At 40.4% G+C, this 19,540-nt stretch overlaps 1 protein-coding gene across 25 annotated transcripts in view; it reads right to left on the bottom strand.

Moving 5' to 3' along the window:
* Positions 1-19,540, bottom strand: part of CACNA1D (calcium voltage-gated channel subunit alpha1 D) — a 477,528-nt gene that overhangs the window by 138,978 nt on the left and 319,010 nt on the right. For 24 of the 25 annotated variants that reach the window (XM_054694641.1, XM_054694644.1, XM_054694649.1 and 21 more), the window contains exons 4-7: positions 16,161-16,300; positions 4,719-4,861; positions 796-948; positions 98-294 (exon numbers count right to left, since the gene is read on the bottom strand). In XM_054694641.1, the coding sequence (XP_054550616.1) occupies positions 98-294; positions 796-948; positions 4,719-4,861; positions 16,161-16,300 (633 nt within the window). Of the gene's footprint in view, positions 1-97; positions 295-795; positions 949-4,718; positions 4,862-16,160; positions 16,301-19,540 lie in introns of those variants that run through there. The other variant, XM_054694667.1, reaches the window with a different exon arrangement.

The raw sequence follows: 19,540 nt of genomic DNA, 5'->3' as shown, positions 1-19,540 counted from the left end.
CCAAAGTTTCTTTTGCAGCCAGCTCTCCAATGGTTTTAACTAGAAAACACTCATTTCAAAGCAAATATTCCATAAACTCTCTCTTTGAGCTGCTTACCCAGTAGAGCACATCTGTCCAGCCCTCCATGGTGATGCACTGAAATACGGTGAGCATGGCAAAGGCAAAGTTATCAAAGTTGGTGATGCCTCCATTTGGGCCAACCCAGCCACTCCTACACTCTGTGCCATTGGCGGTACACTGGCGTCCATTCCCTGAGAACGCACACGGCGCTGGGTCCTCTTCAGCTACAAGATCTGCAGAGCAAAGAGGCTACAGCACTCAAGACGGGACATCAGCAAAGCCAACTGAGTGGAAACTAAGGACCCTTGCCTGAGCCCAGACACACTCTCTCCCGCCCATTCTGTCCCAGAGCCTACTTGTCCTCAAGGTCTGCCTCAAATCCTACCTCCAAAGAAAGAGCATTTCCTCCCCTCAGAATTCATTGCTCTTTCTCACCTGAACACCTTCCTTCTGCCTGTTCAAGACAATGCTTTCAGTTCACCTTGTTTTCCAGTTTAGGAGGCTCCTCATCTTGTTTGCCAGGACGTATTATACAGGAAATCAGAAAAGGCGATTGCATTCTCATTTATTCTGAATGTAATTCACACGAAGAACTGGCTCAATAGCTTTACTGGTATATTTGACTTTTATTACCTCTCATTTTGTTTTAGATTTTCCCTAAGCCACAGACTAAATTGTTTTTGGGAAAATCAAAAATTTTTAAAGTTAGGTTAGTTACCATTTTCACTACTCACCTGAGTTGGCAAAAAAACATGTTTTGTGCATTTTTCCAATAAAAAGTTCCAATCCTATAATAGCATAGATTATGATTACAAATAATACCAAAAGGGCTATGTGAAGGAGGGGAACCATGGCTTTTATAATGGAGTTCAGGACAACTTGTAAACCTAGGAAAGAGAAAAATAAGTTTGTGAGCTGGGAAGACACTTCTGTGGTACACATCCATAATTCTTGACAATGCCAGTTCCGCGTGTGACACTCACGTATGAAACTCGGGTATGACAACTTTTAATTAAAATGAAGCCTGAAGGTGACATTAAAATGAATGTAAAGATCATCTAATCCAACTCCCTCACTTGACAGATGGAAAAACTACACCCTGGGGATGGGACTGCTCAGTCATCAAAGTCCTTCGTTCATTCAAACACCTCTTTGAACATTTGCCATGTGGTAAGCATAAGGTTGAGAGTTTTCAGGGGACATGAAGATGTATTCTATAATGTACCTTCTCTCAAAGAGGCATTTGAGAAGGAGACATAAGAACCTAACAAGTCACTCTAAAATTCAAGAGGGATGAAAGACGCTGCATCTGAGTGGAGAGAAAAAAGGGAACATGGCAGGACCCGAAGGCTGAAGAGAATGGATTTCCAGAGGTGAGCGTGGGAGAGCAACTGCTTTGGGCAGAGGGAAGAGTATCAAATGCACAGAAGTGAGCAGTGCTGTGTGGGCTCCCAGGTGCCGAGTCCCAATGGGTGGTCATGCAGTGAAAATGAAAATGAGGAAAGAAAGGCATATCGCAGCTAGTGAGCTTGGTGGTTGTAGGGGGGTTAGAGGACCAGACTTGAGTCCATCAGCATACAGTGGCCTCTTTGGAAAGAGGCAGCAGAGGTGAGAAAGGCTGGGAAGTAGCTGGAGAGTGTGGGCCTATCCAGGTAGGACAGGATGGAAATGGGAATGAGACCCCAGTGCAGCACCTGGGTGTGAGGGAGGAGGAAGACCTCACGGGAACTGAACACTCCGATTATCTGAGCTAGAGTCAAGATGTAATCCCAGTGGCTGACTCAAAACAAGCATGTCAGAAGGAAGCTCCCCTGAATGAGGCAGGTCAAGGGCTGAGGAAGGAGTGGGTGGGAGCAACTTTGGACCTGTTGCATTTCAGCAGCAGCAGCACAGGGGAATGGAAGTTTTTCTAGCATCCTCTCACTTTCTCAACACATATTAAAAAAAAATGCAGAGATGACAGAATGGTGTGTTAGGAATCAGTACACTGAGCAGTAAGAACACTTATCAACAGTAACAAGGGTTTGCCATTGTAAGAAGTACCTGGGAGGAGGAGGGGTCAGGAGGGGAAGGAAGATGAGAAAGAGGCCCTCATGCTCACAGAGCATGTCTTCCAAGACTTTCACTAAAATCCCAGTGCTGCCTTCAGACAGTTTAATGTTCAAATGGATTCCTTTGGAAAAAATGATCGGGAACATGGTTATTGTTTTTTCCTTCCATGAGGAATAGAGAGAAGGAGAAGGAAAACATCTGTCCTCATCTACTTGAATAGAGTTGAGAATTTTGTGAGTCTTTATTTTTAGGCATGGATAGGCCATCCAAAATGGTCACCCGCCAGTTAACACTTCTAATGTCTATGGCAACGAGCCACACATTTCATAAATATGTTTGTGTGTTGAGTATTGTACCTCAAATTGACCAAATTTATGAGATAATGAAGTTGAATCTTAATGTGCATGTATACACCTTCATGACGTTAGGTTCCTTTGAACATTATTGATGTGTACAACAGATCAAACAGCCTCCAATCAAGGAGGAAATGGATGGAATGAAAGAATCCCTGTCTGGAGTGTTTCACGACCCACTAGCTGCGTACATATCACTACCTCTGAACAGGACTCTGCCTCCTCGTCTGAAGGTAATGTACACGGATCAGATAATCTTAGGGGCCTTTTATACTCTGATGGGTTAGGATTCTGATAAACCATTGAGTCTGAGTGGTTAAGCGTACCACAAATGTCTACACTGCTCTCTTTGGAAATGTGTATTTACCTTCCACTATATGAATAAACATTCCACTATATGAATAAACATTCACACACACACACAATCCTGTCTTGTAGGACAGTCTGAGTTAATCTCTAGGAGAGACTAGACCACTCCCAGGTAAGTGTAAACAATCACACCTCCCCAGGCATTTTAACAAGTCCAGGTAGAGAAGAAATCACTAATCCACAGCTGCATCACCCCAAGTACTGGACCCCTTTGCCCAAAGCCCATGGGGGTCGGATGAGAGACTTGGGTGGCCCCCACCAGGCAGCCAACACATCTGGCACAAGACTCGGGTTCCCAATTTCCCTGTCAACCTCTGGGAGAGCAGGATGCAGATCTCTGTCAACTCATAGTCAGTGATGTTTGGGGGGAAGAGGAAGAAATACAACTTAAAACTGGTTTTCAAAAGCATCAGTGACACTGGACCATGCCACTGTCAGTGAAAACCTCATCAGGCAATGGAGTCCAACAAGGCTTCGTGAGCTCTGAGAATCCTCTCCCACCGGACACTGCACCCACCAAGCCACGGCACCCGCCTGTCTGACACAGCACGTGCCATGGGCAGGCTGCCACCATCTGTTCTTTAGGGGGGAAAAGTTGTCGTGGTTACTTTGAAATTAGATTAAGCTGTAATAACTAAATCTGAAAGAACATGCTTGCTCACTGAACTTCTCATTAAATCATATTACACGTAACAGAGCCAGTCATTTTCAAGGTATTTCTATTTTTCTCAATTGCTTCCAGACAGTTCCATGGTTTTGTGATCTTTTTCAATGAAAATAAATGAACCATCTGGAAAAACAAGTACACAGAAAACACCACTTCCTAAATTTTAACATGTTAAATTTGGAAATCACTATTTTTCCTCCCAGAGGATTTTTGGTGAATTCTGAGCACCAACAGGCTGAGTAACATTTCAAAAACTACTTCTGGAGAGGCAAAATCATGGTCTGTGTGGGTCTGATGGTTCTAGAAGTTATGAAAACCTGCATAGTCTGAGGCCCCACATCCTTCCTGCAGCTGTGGGAAGAGCCACGTCATGACCATAATCCCAGGGAGGTGTCAGGACTCCTACCCGCAGAGCACCTCCATAGGTGTCCTATGGGGAGTGGGCAGAACTACTGAAGCACACCCCATATTCCTTAGGGACCAGTGGCCTGTATATGGCCAAACCCCTGCTCCACCTCAGCTGGCACTCAACCTGGCCTGGAGGGTCTGCAGCAAGCAGCAAACTGGGGCCCAGAAGAGACAGGCCTGAGACTATGGATGGTACAGCCTCTCTCACCACTGAGGGTCTCCGTGTGCCAGACCATGCACTGGGGGCTCTCCCTGCATTAGCCCATTCAGCACCTTCACACAGATGCCATCAGGTCCCACATGCAGGGGAAGACACAGCAGAGCCCGATGGGCATGATTCCTCTGGTGAAGAATAAGCCAGCTTTTTAGGAGTTCAGGCCCCTGATGTTCACCACTTTGGAAAAAAAAAAAAACAGTCAGATGGGCCTTGCTACACCCTCAGCTACATAACCCACCACTTTCAGAGGGCAGGCCGGGGTGTGGGAGGAGGGAAGCACAGCATGTTGTCACCAAAGGAAAACTAGACTGGAGTCAGGAGGCCTGAACTCAGGGTGTCAAGCCACAGCTTACCCCGCCTGCAAGAGAAGATTATCTTTTGTACAGAATCAGGAGACACCACCAGCCCTGCCCCTTCTCGGGCCGTCCCAGGGACCCAAAGGTGCAGCACTTTGCAACTGCGACTCCATGGCCATCTGTGGAGCCCTGGGCTGGTACTACACACCTCAGACACTCTGTTTCATGATCCTGAGACCCACCCAGAAGAAACAAAGTAACAAACTCCTAGCTTTAGGAAGCAAAAAGTGCTTACTGGGCACTCCTGACACTAGTCGAAGTGGTCGTAACACTCGAAAGGCGCGGAGGGCTTTGACATCAAAGCCTCCTGATTTGCCACCAGAGTGGTTACCGCCTTCTGTTTCTTTGGTTAATTGTTCCAAAATTACACTAAACAATCTGAAAGAAGAAGAAGAGAAGAAGAAATGTTAGAGTCTGTCACCCAGGGAAGCAAAACAGGATAATAGTAGTTATTTTTGAACAAGGGCTAATTCTGTGTGGCTGCTGCTTAAATAAAAAGGAAGAGCAATGCAGAGGCAAGAGCCAGGCTGGGAATCCTGAACAGGTCCCCAGGTACAAGGACCAGCAGGGGGTGGATCTCATCCCTTTTCCACCAAAGGAGAACCCTCCAGCAGGTCAAGAGGGGACTCCCCAGAGGTTCACTAATGACAGAATTGTCCAAGCAGAAATGACAGTAATCATAGCAGCTATTATTAATGAAGGCGCACTATATGCTATGTACTTTACATACACTTTCTCATTAACCCTCACAAAACATCATGCAGTAGGAATTAACACCACCATTTTACACTGAGCACACAAGCAAGCAGCTTGTTGATTTCTCTGGTTACTCTGTTCTAGCATCATGCCTAGAACTGTTTCTGACATACAAGAGGCACCCAAAAAATAGAACTGATGAATAAATTGAATGCCTATTGACTACAAAGTCCAAATATTAGCTATAACATTCTGCCACTTGCAATAGTCACTGACACACCTTCATCCTCAAAGGGGTGTTCAGGAAATGATGTTCGTCACAGGCCGTAGGAGCTGTGTGAACACCAAAACCCATAACCTAAGGTATTAATATTTTCTCTTTGGAAATGTGAATAATATTATATCTGGCAGCTACAACAAATTTTTTTCATCCTCTGAGAAGATTTTTTGGATAAAGCTATTTCCAGGCAATCTGCACATTTGACAGTTCTTTTTGCTCTTTCAAATAAACATTTATTCTTTGCTTGTTTTTCAGAATAAATATAAATTTTCCCTTTTCAAATAGATTCCACTCTGGCCAATCAGATTGTGGGGATGCTTGGCCCAGCAACAAAGAAAAGGTTTCTAAAGTTTAATTAGCAGCCAAAGCAGAAACTCTGCCTTTGCTGGCACATCTCTGGATTGAGATACTGGAGTCCATAAAATGCAGGGTGGTCCGATTGCAGTCCTGATGGGCACAGTCACATCCTTCTGTCCTTCTGGCCCATTTGTTTCGTAACAGTACAGCAATCATGAACAAAGCCACCAAGGTAAGCGGTTCATGGTGAAACAAGGCAGGTCTCTTACCTTTTCAAAGCTGTGGATGGTGGACACTCTTTAGTTATGACTGGGGAACTGTATCAGATTTACAACCATCTGATACACCCCTGCAGCAAGGTTCATGTTAAAAAAAATTTTTTTCCTAACTTCACACCAAGAAAAAGAAAGGAAAGTTCAAACTTTTCTGAAATATGGCAGCCATCAAAATTTTCATCCCAAAGGGTTAGGAAAGTAATTTAAGCAGGTGGTGCCTTAAGACTACTTTCCAGTACCAGTGTTTTGCAATGTACACTCCCTGGTCCTTTTATCCCGTTCTTGAGCAATGCCCTTGAAAACAGGAGAATAGCAGCTCTCCCATTACCGAGGAGCCTGAGTCAGAGCGCAGAGCTGGGTGCCAGTGCCAGACAGCCAGGGGCATACAGGATCCGGGCTGGCTTCCACGCCTAAGATAAACGAGGCACTAGGAAAAGTCCCCCTTCTCTTTTGGGACTCGGTTTCCCCCTCAGTGAGGAAACTGAATTAAATGATCCAGAGTCCTAACATTCTCTTGCTCTAATATTCTGTGATTCTACACCTTTCACCACTCTCATGCCCAAAAATGTACCACGTGCCTCAAGAGATAAAGGTCATGAGGAGAAACTATTTGATCCTAGAATATCATTTAATTTTTTTTTAAGTTTATCCCAAGACAGGAGTGAAAAGGAAAGAAGCTAATTAAACTGATAAGAGTTGAAATACCAGAATATTCCTCACAAAGTTTAAGTGGCGAATCTGACCACCAATAAATGAAAGCAGGGGGCTCAGAGTTGGCACACATCAGTTTTGCACTCAGGGACCCATGTCAGCTCCAAAAGACACACTGAGTCATCTTGTGGCCACATCATTAACTTACTTTAGAAATATCATTCACTTTCTTAATGTCACTCTCATTGGAAATCTTAACAAAAGCAGTAGATCAATTTGCTTGCAATGGAAAATCCACTGAATTGGAATACAGCCTTCAGTAGAGAAGTTTAGTGTGTAGGAATTTTATTCAAATGAAGAAATATTAATTTTTCTTTTTTTAAGCTTTTCTCCATTCCTTTTTTTGACTACTATTTATGTATATTTTAGAGCAAGAATAATCTGATGCTCTAAAGTTTCCCCAAAAAAGAGATCAATGAATCTAGTTGGATTTTAGTTTCCTTAGACCTTTTAAGTTTTTAAATTTTATTAATTTATATGTAATAAAATACACCCATTTTAAAGTATACAAAGAGATGAGTTGAAACAAATGTGTAAGTCCAGGTAACAAGCACCAGAATCAAAACACAGAACATGTCCAAGTTCAGAGCTGGGTAACCACTAAGTGATTGGTTATCACTCTGGGTTGTTCTTTCCTTCTCTATCCTCTTACATGATTGGAATCATACAGAATTTTCTTTTTATTGATCTTCTTTTGCTCACCCACCATGTTTAAGATTCATCCAAGTGGTTACATTTATCAGGAATTCATGTACTTTTATTGTTGATTAATATCCCATTTTATAAATATACCACAATGAGTTTACTCAATCACCTGTTGAGAGATATTTGGGCTGTTTCCAGTTTGTCTCTATTATGGACTCTCTTTGTGAAATGTGTTTTATTTATCTTGGATAAACACCTAAGATTAGTACAAGTAATATAGTCATGTGGGCTGTGTATGATTAAAAATCTAAGCAATCGGGCCTCCCTGGTGGTGCAGCAGTTGAGCGCTGGGTTGTGAAGCTGCCCACAGCCTATGCAGCGCTGGTTCAATCCCTGGCCCGCTGGTGAGGGTCCCACATGACGCGCAGACCTCTCCTGCCGCACCCACTGCTCCCCTCAGCAGTGTACTTCGTCAGTCTGCCTGCTCTGCTCTCTGCTCTGACTCTGGTGAATCCTCTCACCCTCCCGCGCTTCTGACTGTACCCAGTGCCTATATAAATAGATAAATCTTTAAAAAAAAAAAATCTAAGGAATTGGCAAAATTTTCCATTTCTACACACAATGTATGAGAGTTCCCGTTACTCCATTTCTTAACAATGGGTGAGTGTTTTTACATTTAGTAATACATTTTTCATGTTTAGTGGTCATGGGTATATAATTTTCATTTTTTAATATTTTATTTTATATAATTCTTACATCATTTTTCATTTTTGCACAATGTATGCATTTTCATTTTGGTTATATTCCCCACACAATTGCACCCCCCTTATTTTGACCCTTCCTTTCCCCTCCCCCCCATTGTGTGTCTCTGGTTTTTAGTTGCTTGTTGATTTTGATTTTTACTTTATATTAATTAGTCTTTTTCCTGGTCCCTTATTTAGGTTTTCTAAATTTCTGCTATGAGTGAGACCATTCGGTATTTTTCTTTTTCTTTCTGACTTATTTAGCTGAGACTGATCTCTTTTAGCTCCATCCATGTTGCTGCAAACTGCATGCATTTATCTTTTTTGATTGCTGAGTAATATTCCATTGTGTATATGTACCACATCTTCTTGATCTAGTCATCTATTTTGGGGCATTTGGGTTGTTTCCATAGCTTAGCTATTTTAAGTAGTGCTGCTATAAACATAGGGGTGCAGGAACCCTTGGGAATTAATGTTTCTGTGTCATTTGGGTAAATACCCTAGGAGTGGAATTGCTGGATCATATGGAAGCACTATCCTTAGTAGGTTAAGGAATCTCCACACAGCTCTCCATAGTGGTTGGACCAGTTTGCACTCCCACCAGCAATGCAGGAGAGTTCCTTTTTCTCCACAACCTCACCAACATTTGTTGTTGCTAATATTTTTAATATGTGCCATTCTCGCTGGTGTAAGATGGTATCTCATTGTAGTTTTGATTTGCATTTCCCTGATTACAAGTGACGTTGAACATTTTTCATAAGGCTCTTAGACATTTGCATTTCCTCTTTGGAGAAGTTTCTTTTTAGCTCTTCTGCCCATTTTTTGACTGAATTATTCTTTGTTTTTGTTGAGTCTCATCAGCTCTTTGTAGATTTTTGTCATCAGTCCTTTGTTGTGTGCAAAAACTTTCTCCCAGTCGGTGGGGTTTCTCTTTGTTTTGGTTATTGTCTCTTTTGCTGTGCAAAAGCTCTTTAATTTGATGTAGTCCCAGCTGTTTATCTTTGCCTTCACTGTCACTGCTCTGGGTGATGTGTCTGTAAAGATGTCTGTGAGGTACATGTCATGTAGTGTTTTGCCTATATTTCCTTCTATATATTTATGGTTTCAGGTCTTATGTATGATATATAATTTTATATTATTGCTGTTTTCTAAAAATTTTATGTTGAGGATTATGAGTGCTTTGGTGTGGGTGTAAGGTGATAACATACACCTGAAAAGAAATAAGCCTATCTCTCTAAATCATGTACAATATTATAAACTAAAGTACCTCAAGAAAAAATTAATAGGTGAAAAAATTAAAAACTGAAATAAAATGTATGTGCTTTTCTATAAAGGAAACTCTTTAATATATCATTTTTAAATTACATGTATTGAGATAATCTAATTTAAAACTATATATTTAAAACTGTATATATTTTAGGGGTATAGGTTCATAACTTAACAAATGTATGTTATTATACCATGCCCACCAACAAAGACCCAATAATCCTCCATCACAAAACAAACCCTTGAAATCTGAGGGTAGAACTGAAGCTACCAGAGGGATACTGAAGCTACAGGAGGTGGCAGTAAGAACACAGGAAGGAAGGGGCTCAATGGACTATGGTGCAGGATTATTGAGGCTTTGGTGGTAGGTGTGGCATGATAATATTTATAGAGGTGAGAAACTATAGCCCCAAAATATATACATTGTTGTAAATCAACATTGCCTCAATAAACATAATTAAAAATAAAGGATATTAAAGGATTTTGGACTTTATTTTTCCTTTTCCTTTTTTATTGGAAAAAAAAAAAAAAGGGAGGGCATTAGAACATTTCAGTTGCTCACGGAGAATTACCTGTGCATATACTACATTAGTTCACCACTGAAGGCCAAGTCTATACTTCAGTCTACCATTAGTCCCTTTTATTTCAATTTACCTACCCTCTCACCTCCCTTCTGGTTATCCTTCTGGTAACTAATTGATATCATAGTCCAAAAGTTTATTCTTGCTTTATTGAATTCTCTCGCCACCACATGAGTGCTATCATAGTGTTTGTTTTTTACTTACTGGCTAATTTCACTAAGCATAAGTCCAGTAGGTCCATCCATGTTGTTGCAAATGGTAGGTCTTCATCTTTTTTTTCCCAATAGCTGAATATTATTAATTCTGTATACACCACATCTTCTGAACATAAACTGGTATAGCCATATGGAAAGTAATACAGAGAGCCCTCATTGTGGTTTTAATTTTCATCTCTCTAATTACCAGTGATGTTGAACATGTTCACAGGTGCTTGTTCGCTATTTATGTCTTTTGTGAAGATCTGTTGATATCTTCTGCTGCACATTTATATATTGGTTTGTCTTTTTATCAGTCGTAAGAATTCTTTATAGATTCTGAATACAGGTCCTTTGTGAAATATATGTATTATGAACTTTTTTTTCCCAGCCTGTGCCTTATTTTTTCATTTCCTTCACACTCTATTTTGAAGAGAAGTTTAAATTTTGATAGGGCCCAAATTCAGTTATTTATTTTTGGTCAGTTCTTTTTATGTCTAGGAAATTTCTGCCTACCTCAAGGTCATAAAGATTTTCTCTTAGAAATTTTGTACTTGTAGGTTTTACATCTAAGTCTATGATAATATGTAATATTTGTATGTGTTTTTAAGGTAATATTTTATACATCTTTTTTTCATATGGATCAATAGTTGTTAAGCACCCTATGTTGAAAATAATTTCCTCAATCCACTGAATTATTAAGAGACTGTGTCTAGAATCAGTGAACTACATACACTTCTAGATGCCCCACTCTGTCCTGTTCATCTTCATGTCTACTCCTCATGTTAGTATCACACTATCTTCACTACCCTGGCTTTAGAGGCCCTGGCTTTGTTTATAAAGATTTTTTTAGGGGCGGGGGGCGCTAGTCTAGAGACTCTCTAATTTCTATATCAATTGTACTTTTTTTTCCTACATCAATTTTAGAACAGTCTCCTGCTGGGATTTAGATTAGGATCCAATCTACAGCTCAGTTTGGGAAGAACAACAACTCAACAAGATTGTGTCTTCCAGTCCATAAGCATGTATCTCATTCCACTGATTTAGGTCATCTTCAATTTCTCTCAGCAATTTTTAGCTTACACTACACTGTGTATTCATGAATAGTTCATGCTTTTGTTGTATATAGCAATTTCTTTAAAATTTTATTTTTCAGTTGTTCATGACTACTATATAAAAATTCATGGTTTTATACCCAACTTTTTATCCAGAAACACTGTTAAATTCATTCCAGAAATATAACTTTATATGATTTTATTCTTCTTAAATTCAGCAAGTCATGTTTTATGGCCCATATTATGTCTCTTGCTGAATATTCTAAGTGCATGCAAAAAGAACCTGCACTCTGCTGTTGGAGGAGTAGTCTAGAAATGTGAAGGGAAGTTATCTGACAGCACTAGCCAAGTCTCCCTATATCCTTAGTGGTATTTCATCTAGATGTTCTATCAGCACTCCTCAAAAGAGAACTTAAAAGTTGAACTCCAACCATAGATCTGTCTATTCCTCCCTTCAGTTCTGTTTTTGTGATGAGTATTCTGAAGCTCCTTTATTATATGCATGTATGTATGGAGGATTAGGATTATTGCATCCTATTGATGAATTAACTCCTTTATCATTATGAAATATCTTTGTTTACCCTGGACAGTATTTTCTGTTCTGAAGTCTACTTTGTTGAATATTCATTAATATAGCCACACTAGCTTTCTTTGATTAGTTTTTGCATGATGTTTTTCTGTTCTTTACTTTCAAATTATTTGCAACTTTACATTTAAAGACTTCTTATAGACAAATTTAAAAAAGATTTCTTGTAGACACTATGGAATTGGGACTTGGTTTTTAATATGTAAAATCTGATAAACTCTATTTTAATAAGGATTTAAATCTACCATCTTGCCATTTGTTTTCTCTTTGCTCTGTCCATTGTTCCTCTTTTATTCTCCCTGTTCTTTTTTAGCTTTTTCTTTTAAAAAAATCCATCTACTCCCCAACATAAGCTTATTAACTATATTTCTTAATTTTTCTAGTGGCTAATCTACAGCAAATGTCAGCAAAAATTTTCTGTAAAGTTTAGTCAGATAGTAGACTTTCAGTTAGGTTAGCCAGAGAGTAAATATTTTAGGATTTGCAAACTTAACCTACTCAACCTTGCCATTCTAAGACCAAACAGTCTTAGACAGGAGTCTCCAATAAAATTTTATTTGCCAAACAGGCAGCAAAATATTTTGTCAAAACATTTTTTTAAAAGGCAGTAAACCAGATTTAGTCTATAGACCAAAGTTTGCTGGCCACTCTCTGGTGTTTACAATATACACATTTAACTTATCACTTGCCTGTCTTTAAATAGTTGATCATCCACCTGCTATACAAGCACTTTTCAATAGTTTATGACTCTTCTTATTCCTCTCCTTTGTACTACTGTCACATATTTTACTTTTATAGAACCTGTAAATCCTACAATAATTACTTTTGCTTTGAATAATCAATATTGATTGAATAATCAATCAACTTTTAAACTGGATTTTTAAATGAGAAAAAACATTTTTATATTTATCCATGCATTTACCCTTTCTAAAGCATTCTAATCACTTTTGTATCGACCTGTATTTCTATCTGGTGTCACCTTCCCCAGTGTGAAATTTAACAATTTGTGGAAGTACAGACCTACAGGTGATGAATTTTCAGATTTGCCTTGTCTGACTTTTTTTTAAAATTCCAATTTGAAAGATATCTTCAATGAATAAGAATTCTGGATTTACTTTTGTTTTATTGAATTCATGTTTGTTTTCTCTCTATACCACATATAAGTGTTTGTTTGTTTTCTATCTGGTTTGTTTCACTAAGCATAATTCCCTGCAAGTCTATCCATGTTTTTGCAAAAGGAAGAATTTCATCTTTTTTATAGCTGAGTAGTATTCCACTGAGTACATACACCATTTTTATTTTAATCTGGTTGTCAACTGATGGGCACTTGGGTTGTTTCCAGTTCTCATCTGTTGTAAACAGTGCCACATTAAACATGAGGGTGTATTCACCTCTCTTAATTAGTCATTACAGATGGGAAGGGAAAATGGGGGGAGGGTAAGTAAATTGGGACAAGGAGGACAATGGTATGGTGAAGGATAAAATTGGACTTTCAGTTGTAAATGTAATGTAGTATATCACATGCTGATTCTCAATGATGGACACCTAAGACTTACATACTGTTTTAATGCAGTTACTTCAAAAAAAAAGAAAAAAAAAAATCCGGTGGATATTTTCCTCTAGCACTTTAAAGATGTCTCTATCAGCGAAATAAGTCAGAAAGAAAAAAGAAAAATACAGTATGGTCTCACTCTTAACAGGAATTTAGAAAACCTAAATAACAGACCAGGAAAAAGACTAATCAATACAACGTAAAAATCAAAATCAACAGGCAACTATAAACCAGAGAGACACTGTGGGGGGGAGAGGGAGGGGCAAGGAAAGAAAGGACTAGAGTCAAAATAAGGGGGGAGGTGCAATTGTATGGGGAATATAACTAAAATGAAAATGCATACATTGTGCAAAGATGAAAAAAGATGTAAGAATTATATAAAATGAAATACTTAAATTAAAAAAAAAGGTTAAAAGAAAAAAGGATGTCTCTATTGTCTCTAGCTTGCATCACTGCTGAAGGGAGATCTGCAATATCATCTTCCTTTGACTTTTAAGATTTTTTTACCTTTGGTTTTGCACAATTTGATCGTGATGATGATGTTCCTTGATGTAGCTTTATGTTTATTTTGCTTGGGCTTTGTTGAGCTTCTTGGATTTGTGAGTTTTTAATTTTTCATCATATTTAGAAAACTTGGAAACACATCTTCAAATATTTTTTTCTGCTTCCCTTTTATCACCTCTCTTCTGGGACGTCAAAGGTAGTCCTTTCCTTCATGGTTACTCTTTGTGTTGCTGTTAAGTCTTCAAGTTGTTCAATTTTTTTTTTCCTCTATTGTCTCTAAATTGCCATTAAGCCAATTCAGGGAAATTTTCATTTCAGATTTACCTCTTAGTTTTTTAAGTTCCACTTGTTAATTTTTACCATTGTCCCTTCTTTCTCATTTTAGTCATAATTTCCTTAAGTCCGTATCTGAAGAGGTGAGAACATGTACCACTGAACCATGTACAGTATTCAGAGTCTAACTTTACATACCAAAACTGGTTGCAGCTAGATTTTCCATTGACCATAGTTTGCCAGACGCTACCCTACAGCTAGTTCAGCCCTACTACTAATGGCCCTTCTGGGGTGTCTAAAGATAGTCCCGGTGTTCAGTAAGGTCTTTCCAATGCTTCAGAACTTGAGTATCTTCCAGGCCTGTGTGAGCTCTGGTTATTATTTAGCTTACAATTCCAACACTCTCACCCTAGCTTTTCTTTTTTTCCCCTAGTATTATTGATTGCCTGGCCTCCTAGATTTCACCCCATGTAAGTGTAGCTTAGTTTCAGACAAAATTCAAGAGGCCCCGATATGTATTCGTGGAGCTCTTTCTCTGGATAGTTCCCTTCTCTTCCATGTTAGGCCTCTTAAATTTCAACTTCCCTGAACCTTTGTTTCTGTCATTTCAACCCAATGAAGCCACCACACTCTACTTGCTTCTTTTTTTTTTTTTTTTTTTTGGCTTCACTGCAGTCTGAAAAATGTCTTCAGGCAAAAAGCCGAGGTAATTTTAGGGGAGGAAATAAAGAAACAGAGCTAAGCATCTCTGTCCTTTATCTGAACAGAAATTCCAGAGTCTGAAGAAGCACAGCAAGATTATTCTAGAACCAATAGATTTGCAAGGGCTCCTGCTTGCCATTCCTTGTTAGAGCTCACCAAATTCAGGAAGGCATAAAGCACACACTTAATGCCACCACTTCATTTTAGTTGCACTACCTTTGCAGTGCAATGTACTATGCCTTATGCCAATGTACTATGGTGCTTTTTGAAAAAGCTAAAAATTTTTTCTAAGATTCATTATTCCACTGGGCAACTACTTTGGATCCCATTTTAACTTCGAAGCCTTGAAAGGACAGGCTGAAATTTTACCCACTGTTCCAATAGTCATCAGTATTTGTCTCCTATTAAAAGCCAAAGGATTCATGATAAGAAGAAGAATCTAAAAGAAAAACACTGTGCTGAACTGCAAAAGCTGCCAAAGACAACTAAACAAAATCATGGAGATAAATACAGAGAGGCCATTTAACAATCTTTCTGTATAGGAACAAATGTAATTTTTAGGAGTCATCCATCTCACAGCTGGTGGTTCGATTCACAAAGGAATATATCTTATATTCTTAGGTGGGTACTTGGCGTAAAGGCCCAGCAGACCTCTGACCCTGGTTCCTTTTTCTCCTGCTAGCAGTATTTCCAGGTGTGAAAGGAACAGAATAATACAGGCCACTATTTTTAATTAAACATTCTCTCACTGAAACTCTTGGTGTTTTCTTCCTGTGACAGAATTTCAGGAGAACGCTTGCTACTCTGTATTTTCTGGTCTATTTCCTTTCATGCCAGATAGCTGACATTATTCAGACACTTGTTTTGATATTTTTAAATGGAAGAGGAGCATGCCAAAGTTTTTTCCACAAGTCAGCAGAAAAAATTAATAGTTTTGCTCAAGGGATGTTGAATAGCAGAGGACCTCACTGTGGTGGAGGCATTAGTACTTCTTCATTGTTTTTTTTTTTTAATTCAGCAGGGTGCTAAGTGTAAAAGTTCTCCATTTGACTCTAGTCACCGGCAAGGCACGTTTGTGAAGACTCAGGCCCCTGTTGGGTGAACGAACCCTCATCTATCAAGAGCTTAGATTTCCTTTTCTAACACGTGACAACAATGAGAATCTCAAACCACTGCCCAAAGGTTGACAGTGGCATTGCCAGTCTTCAAACAACTCTGTGCAGTATGGCTACCTTCCCTCCCGAGACCGTGTCTTCTGTTACTCCCCACCTCCCATTTTGCAAACAAACATTTCCCCCCCAAATAAAAGGGACTTACCCTACTATTACTATAACAAAATCCAGTAAATTCCATCCATTCCTAACATAAGCATTAGGATGTAGCAATAATCCATATGCTATAATCTTCAAAAATGTCTCGACTGTAAAAATAATCAGGAAGGCATATTCTACTTTTTCCTGTGAAGAGAAACAAACAACAACAAAAAAAGGAAGAAAAGAAAAAGGTATTAGAATCATTATCTCAGATATATAAGCATTTTTTTCTCCAAGCAAAATTTTATTACAGGAAGTAGAACAATTAACACTGCACCTGGGCCAGGAAGGCATTTTAATTCTAACACTGAATTTCTCATAAGCAACTAAGTGTAAAACACTTTTCATTCCAAGCTGCATGATTGCATTTTGCCACCTGCCCCGATGCGTGTGCAATGAGTCTGCCTGGGACATAACGGGCATGTTTGTTATTTGCACACATTTGCAAAACGCAGCATGTTTTCCTCCTGAGATTGCCAAATTGGGCCCAGAAAAAGCACCAGGGTTCAACAAAGATTCCCACAGCGGCTCTGAATAGAACATCCTTTGGAAAAGATGAAGATTCATCTGCTTTGACCCCCTCTTCTTTGGTTTATATCTGACTTGGAAGTGAGGATCAGCTTTGTCACTCGGCAGCAAGGTGACCTTGGGCAAGTCCCTACTCTCCACCGGATCAAAGTTTCCTCATATGCATAGTACAGGGGTCTGGCAAATTCAGGATGACCAATCCATTCCTGTTTATTGGCGGGCACCTCTCCTGCCACCTCCCCCTGGCACCTCTGAGTCATCACCTTGCACTTTTCCAGGGAGCCTGGGCCCAGCCTCTGAATCCATCTCTGTCAGCAGCCCCGGCAGCCATTCCCATCTGGCTGCACCACCCTCCAAGATGTCCCCCGTCAGACTAGCTGACTCTTAGAACCTTTCCATTTCCAATGTGTGAGAATCTGAACTCTAGAAAACACCTCCATCAGCAGGTCTAAAATTTTCACCTCTTTCCTTTTTTATCCAGATTTTCTTTATAGTTTCAGTTGCCTTAGAAATATGGACCAACGGGGATGTGTACAATCAATTTTACCAGAGGCATTCCCTGGCAAGAAGCTACTTAAACAGCAACTAAATGAAAAATCATCAGTAACTGAAACTCTTTCATGTGAGCCATAAAGTCTTCCAGTACTGTTTCTACTTTGTGAGACCCGAGGAAAGTTACCCATACCTTAGGAAAATGGAAATCATGAAATTCACTCTTTAAGACACTGAGAGCAAGAGGTCAAATGCATTTGGCTCAGCAAACACTGAGTGAGCACCCCTTGTGCACAGCGGCACTGCACCAACAGGAGGGCTTAGGTGAACATCGAGGATGATCCATTATCCTCGAAAGGTTTAGCCAGGCGAGGGAGTGGGGGTTTCCAAAGGTGTACACAGAGAATATCCCAGGAGAGGGAATTGACAAAGAGCAATTCTACATCCTGAGCCTCCGATGTGCCCAAGGGTGAGTCCACTTCTTCGCTGCCAGGACTTGGTTTCATATGACCACTATTTTACCTGAGCCACCCTGGGCCTGGCAGCCTGCCACCGGAGTGCTACCCCTCTTCACCAGGAAGTTCCTCTCCTGGGCTGAACCTCCCAGTATATGCCACTGCATCCTTCTTCCTGAACACCAGGAGAGCCATCCAGCCTCTGTGGTACCCCAGCCTTCACCCCGTTCTGGGATCCCCAAGTCATGACTAAAAGCCAGTTCACCCATAGTTCCTTCCCAGGTCCCAGACATTCCCAGCCTGCTCTCCAGGTTGGATACTGGGAACACCATCACAGTGGTCTAGTAAATTCTGCTGTGATATGAACTTGCCAGATTCAGTGTTTTCAGTTTTACAAGATGGCTCCCCACTTTCATAGTTCTGCCTCTTCACACTCCCCCCAAAAAGGCCTGTCTGGGCCTGGCTCATCTATACATCCCATCCCTTCACCAGCATCAAAGACCTTCCTTGACAGAGACCCTGACCCTGCAGAGCCACGCTCTTGGCTGGGTGAGTAGCCTGGGGAGACACGCCTAGCCTGGCAGCACCCGTGCCCCTTCCTGCCACATACAAACCTCCAAGGACTCCTTGTTTACGCTTCATGTTCCCTGTGAGCCTCTTGTGAGCAAGAGCTCATCTTCCTCTTCATGGCCATATCCCTGATGGGGTGCCCCCAAGGGAGGCACATTCACACCACTGTGTGTTTTATGAGGAAGAAGGACCCACTTTTCCAGGAGGTAGGGAGAAGAGAGGCAAGAAGGCTTAAAGGGGGGCAGCAATAGTAACTCTGAGAGCTAAGAGGAAATCCAATTCTGTTGCTTTAACCAGAAGCAAAAATCCCTACAATAAGGATCCACTTGGCTTGGATGAGACCCTGGCCATCAAATGCAGATCATTAGTATGTTTTCGAGACTCGGAGTTCTAACAGAACAAGATAAGCTGAAAACAGCTCACTGATTTTACAATTTCTTTTCCCTTTTTATCCTTTCTGTTTTATTTACTAGGCCAGGAAGGAAAAAAAGAAGGTTTTTGCTGCCATCAATATTCATAGCAGTTACATCCCTACGTCAACACAGTGCTATACTTTAGAGCAGAAAAACAAGGCAGGGAACAGAGAGTACACCTACCAAACACAGCTTGTTTTTCCTCTTTGGCTTCTATTTCTAAGTAATTTTGCCATAATAATGCAAGGGTCATTATTGTGACTGAATTGTTTAGGGTTCTTTTATCCCCTTTCTCTTGCCCTCCTCTCTTTTTTTAAATAATTTACTTTTTCTAAAATCCTTACAGCATTACTTGATGAGACTGACTATAAGAAATATAACCTCACTTTAATGTGGTTCTTTATTACAGAGACTCTACCAATCGCCAGCCTGGAGAGCACGGCAGACCTGACTGCAGGAGGCCCGTGTCGCCCTGGGCTCCAGCCCTGCCGCGAGCAAGGGCGTGCAGGAGGCGGGGAGCAGCACCGTCTGCAGAGGCAGGGCCCTGCGTCTCTCAATCAGAGATTGTAAGGCAGTGTTACCTCAATTTAAAGAATTATAAAACATGCTACCCAAAGTAAGTCAGAAGGAAAACTTATTGGATGGTCTCACTTATATGCAGAATATAGAGAAACCAAATAAAAGGTCAAGAAAAAGATAAAACTAGCAAGTTGACCCTAGATCTGAGGCACACAGTAATGAGGGGGAGAGAGAGGGTAAGTTAAAACAGTGGAGGGAAGAGCACAAGGGAATATGGTGATGGCTCAGGGGTGATATGGTGGCGGGAGAACTATGGGGACTACAAGGATGTAAGAAAATAAAAATTTAGGGCCTCCCTGGTGGTGCAAGGGGTAAAGTCACAGTACTATAAAGCTATCCGCTGCCTC

Source organism: Talpa occidentalis, unplaced genomic scaffold, assembly GCF_014898055.3.
Source record: "Talpa occidentalis isolate TD23 unplaced genomic scaffold, MPIMG_talOcc4v2.1 talOcc4.10, whole genome shotgun sequence".
Lineage (NCBI taxonomy): Eukaryota > Metazoa > Chordata > Mammalia > Eulipotyphla > Talpidae > Talpa > Talpa occidentalis.
Note: the sequence above shows the minus strand (reverse complement) of the source record. Positions and strands in the feature narration are given on the sequence as shown.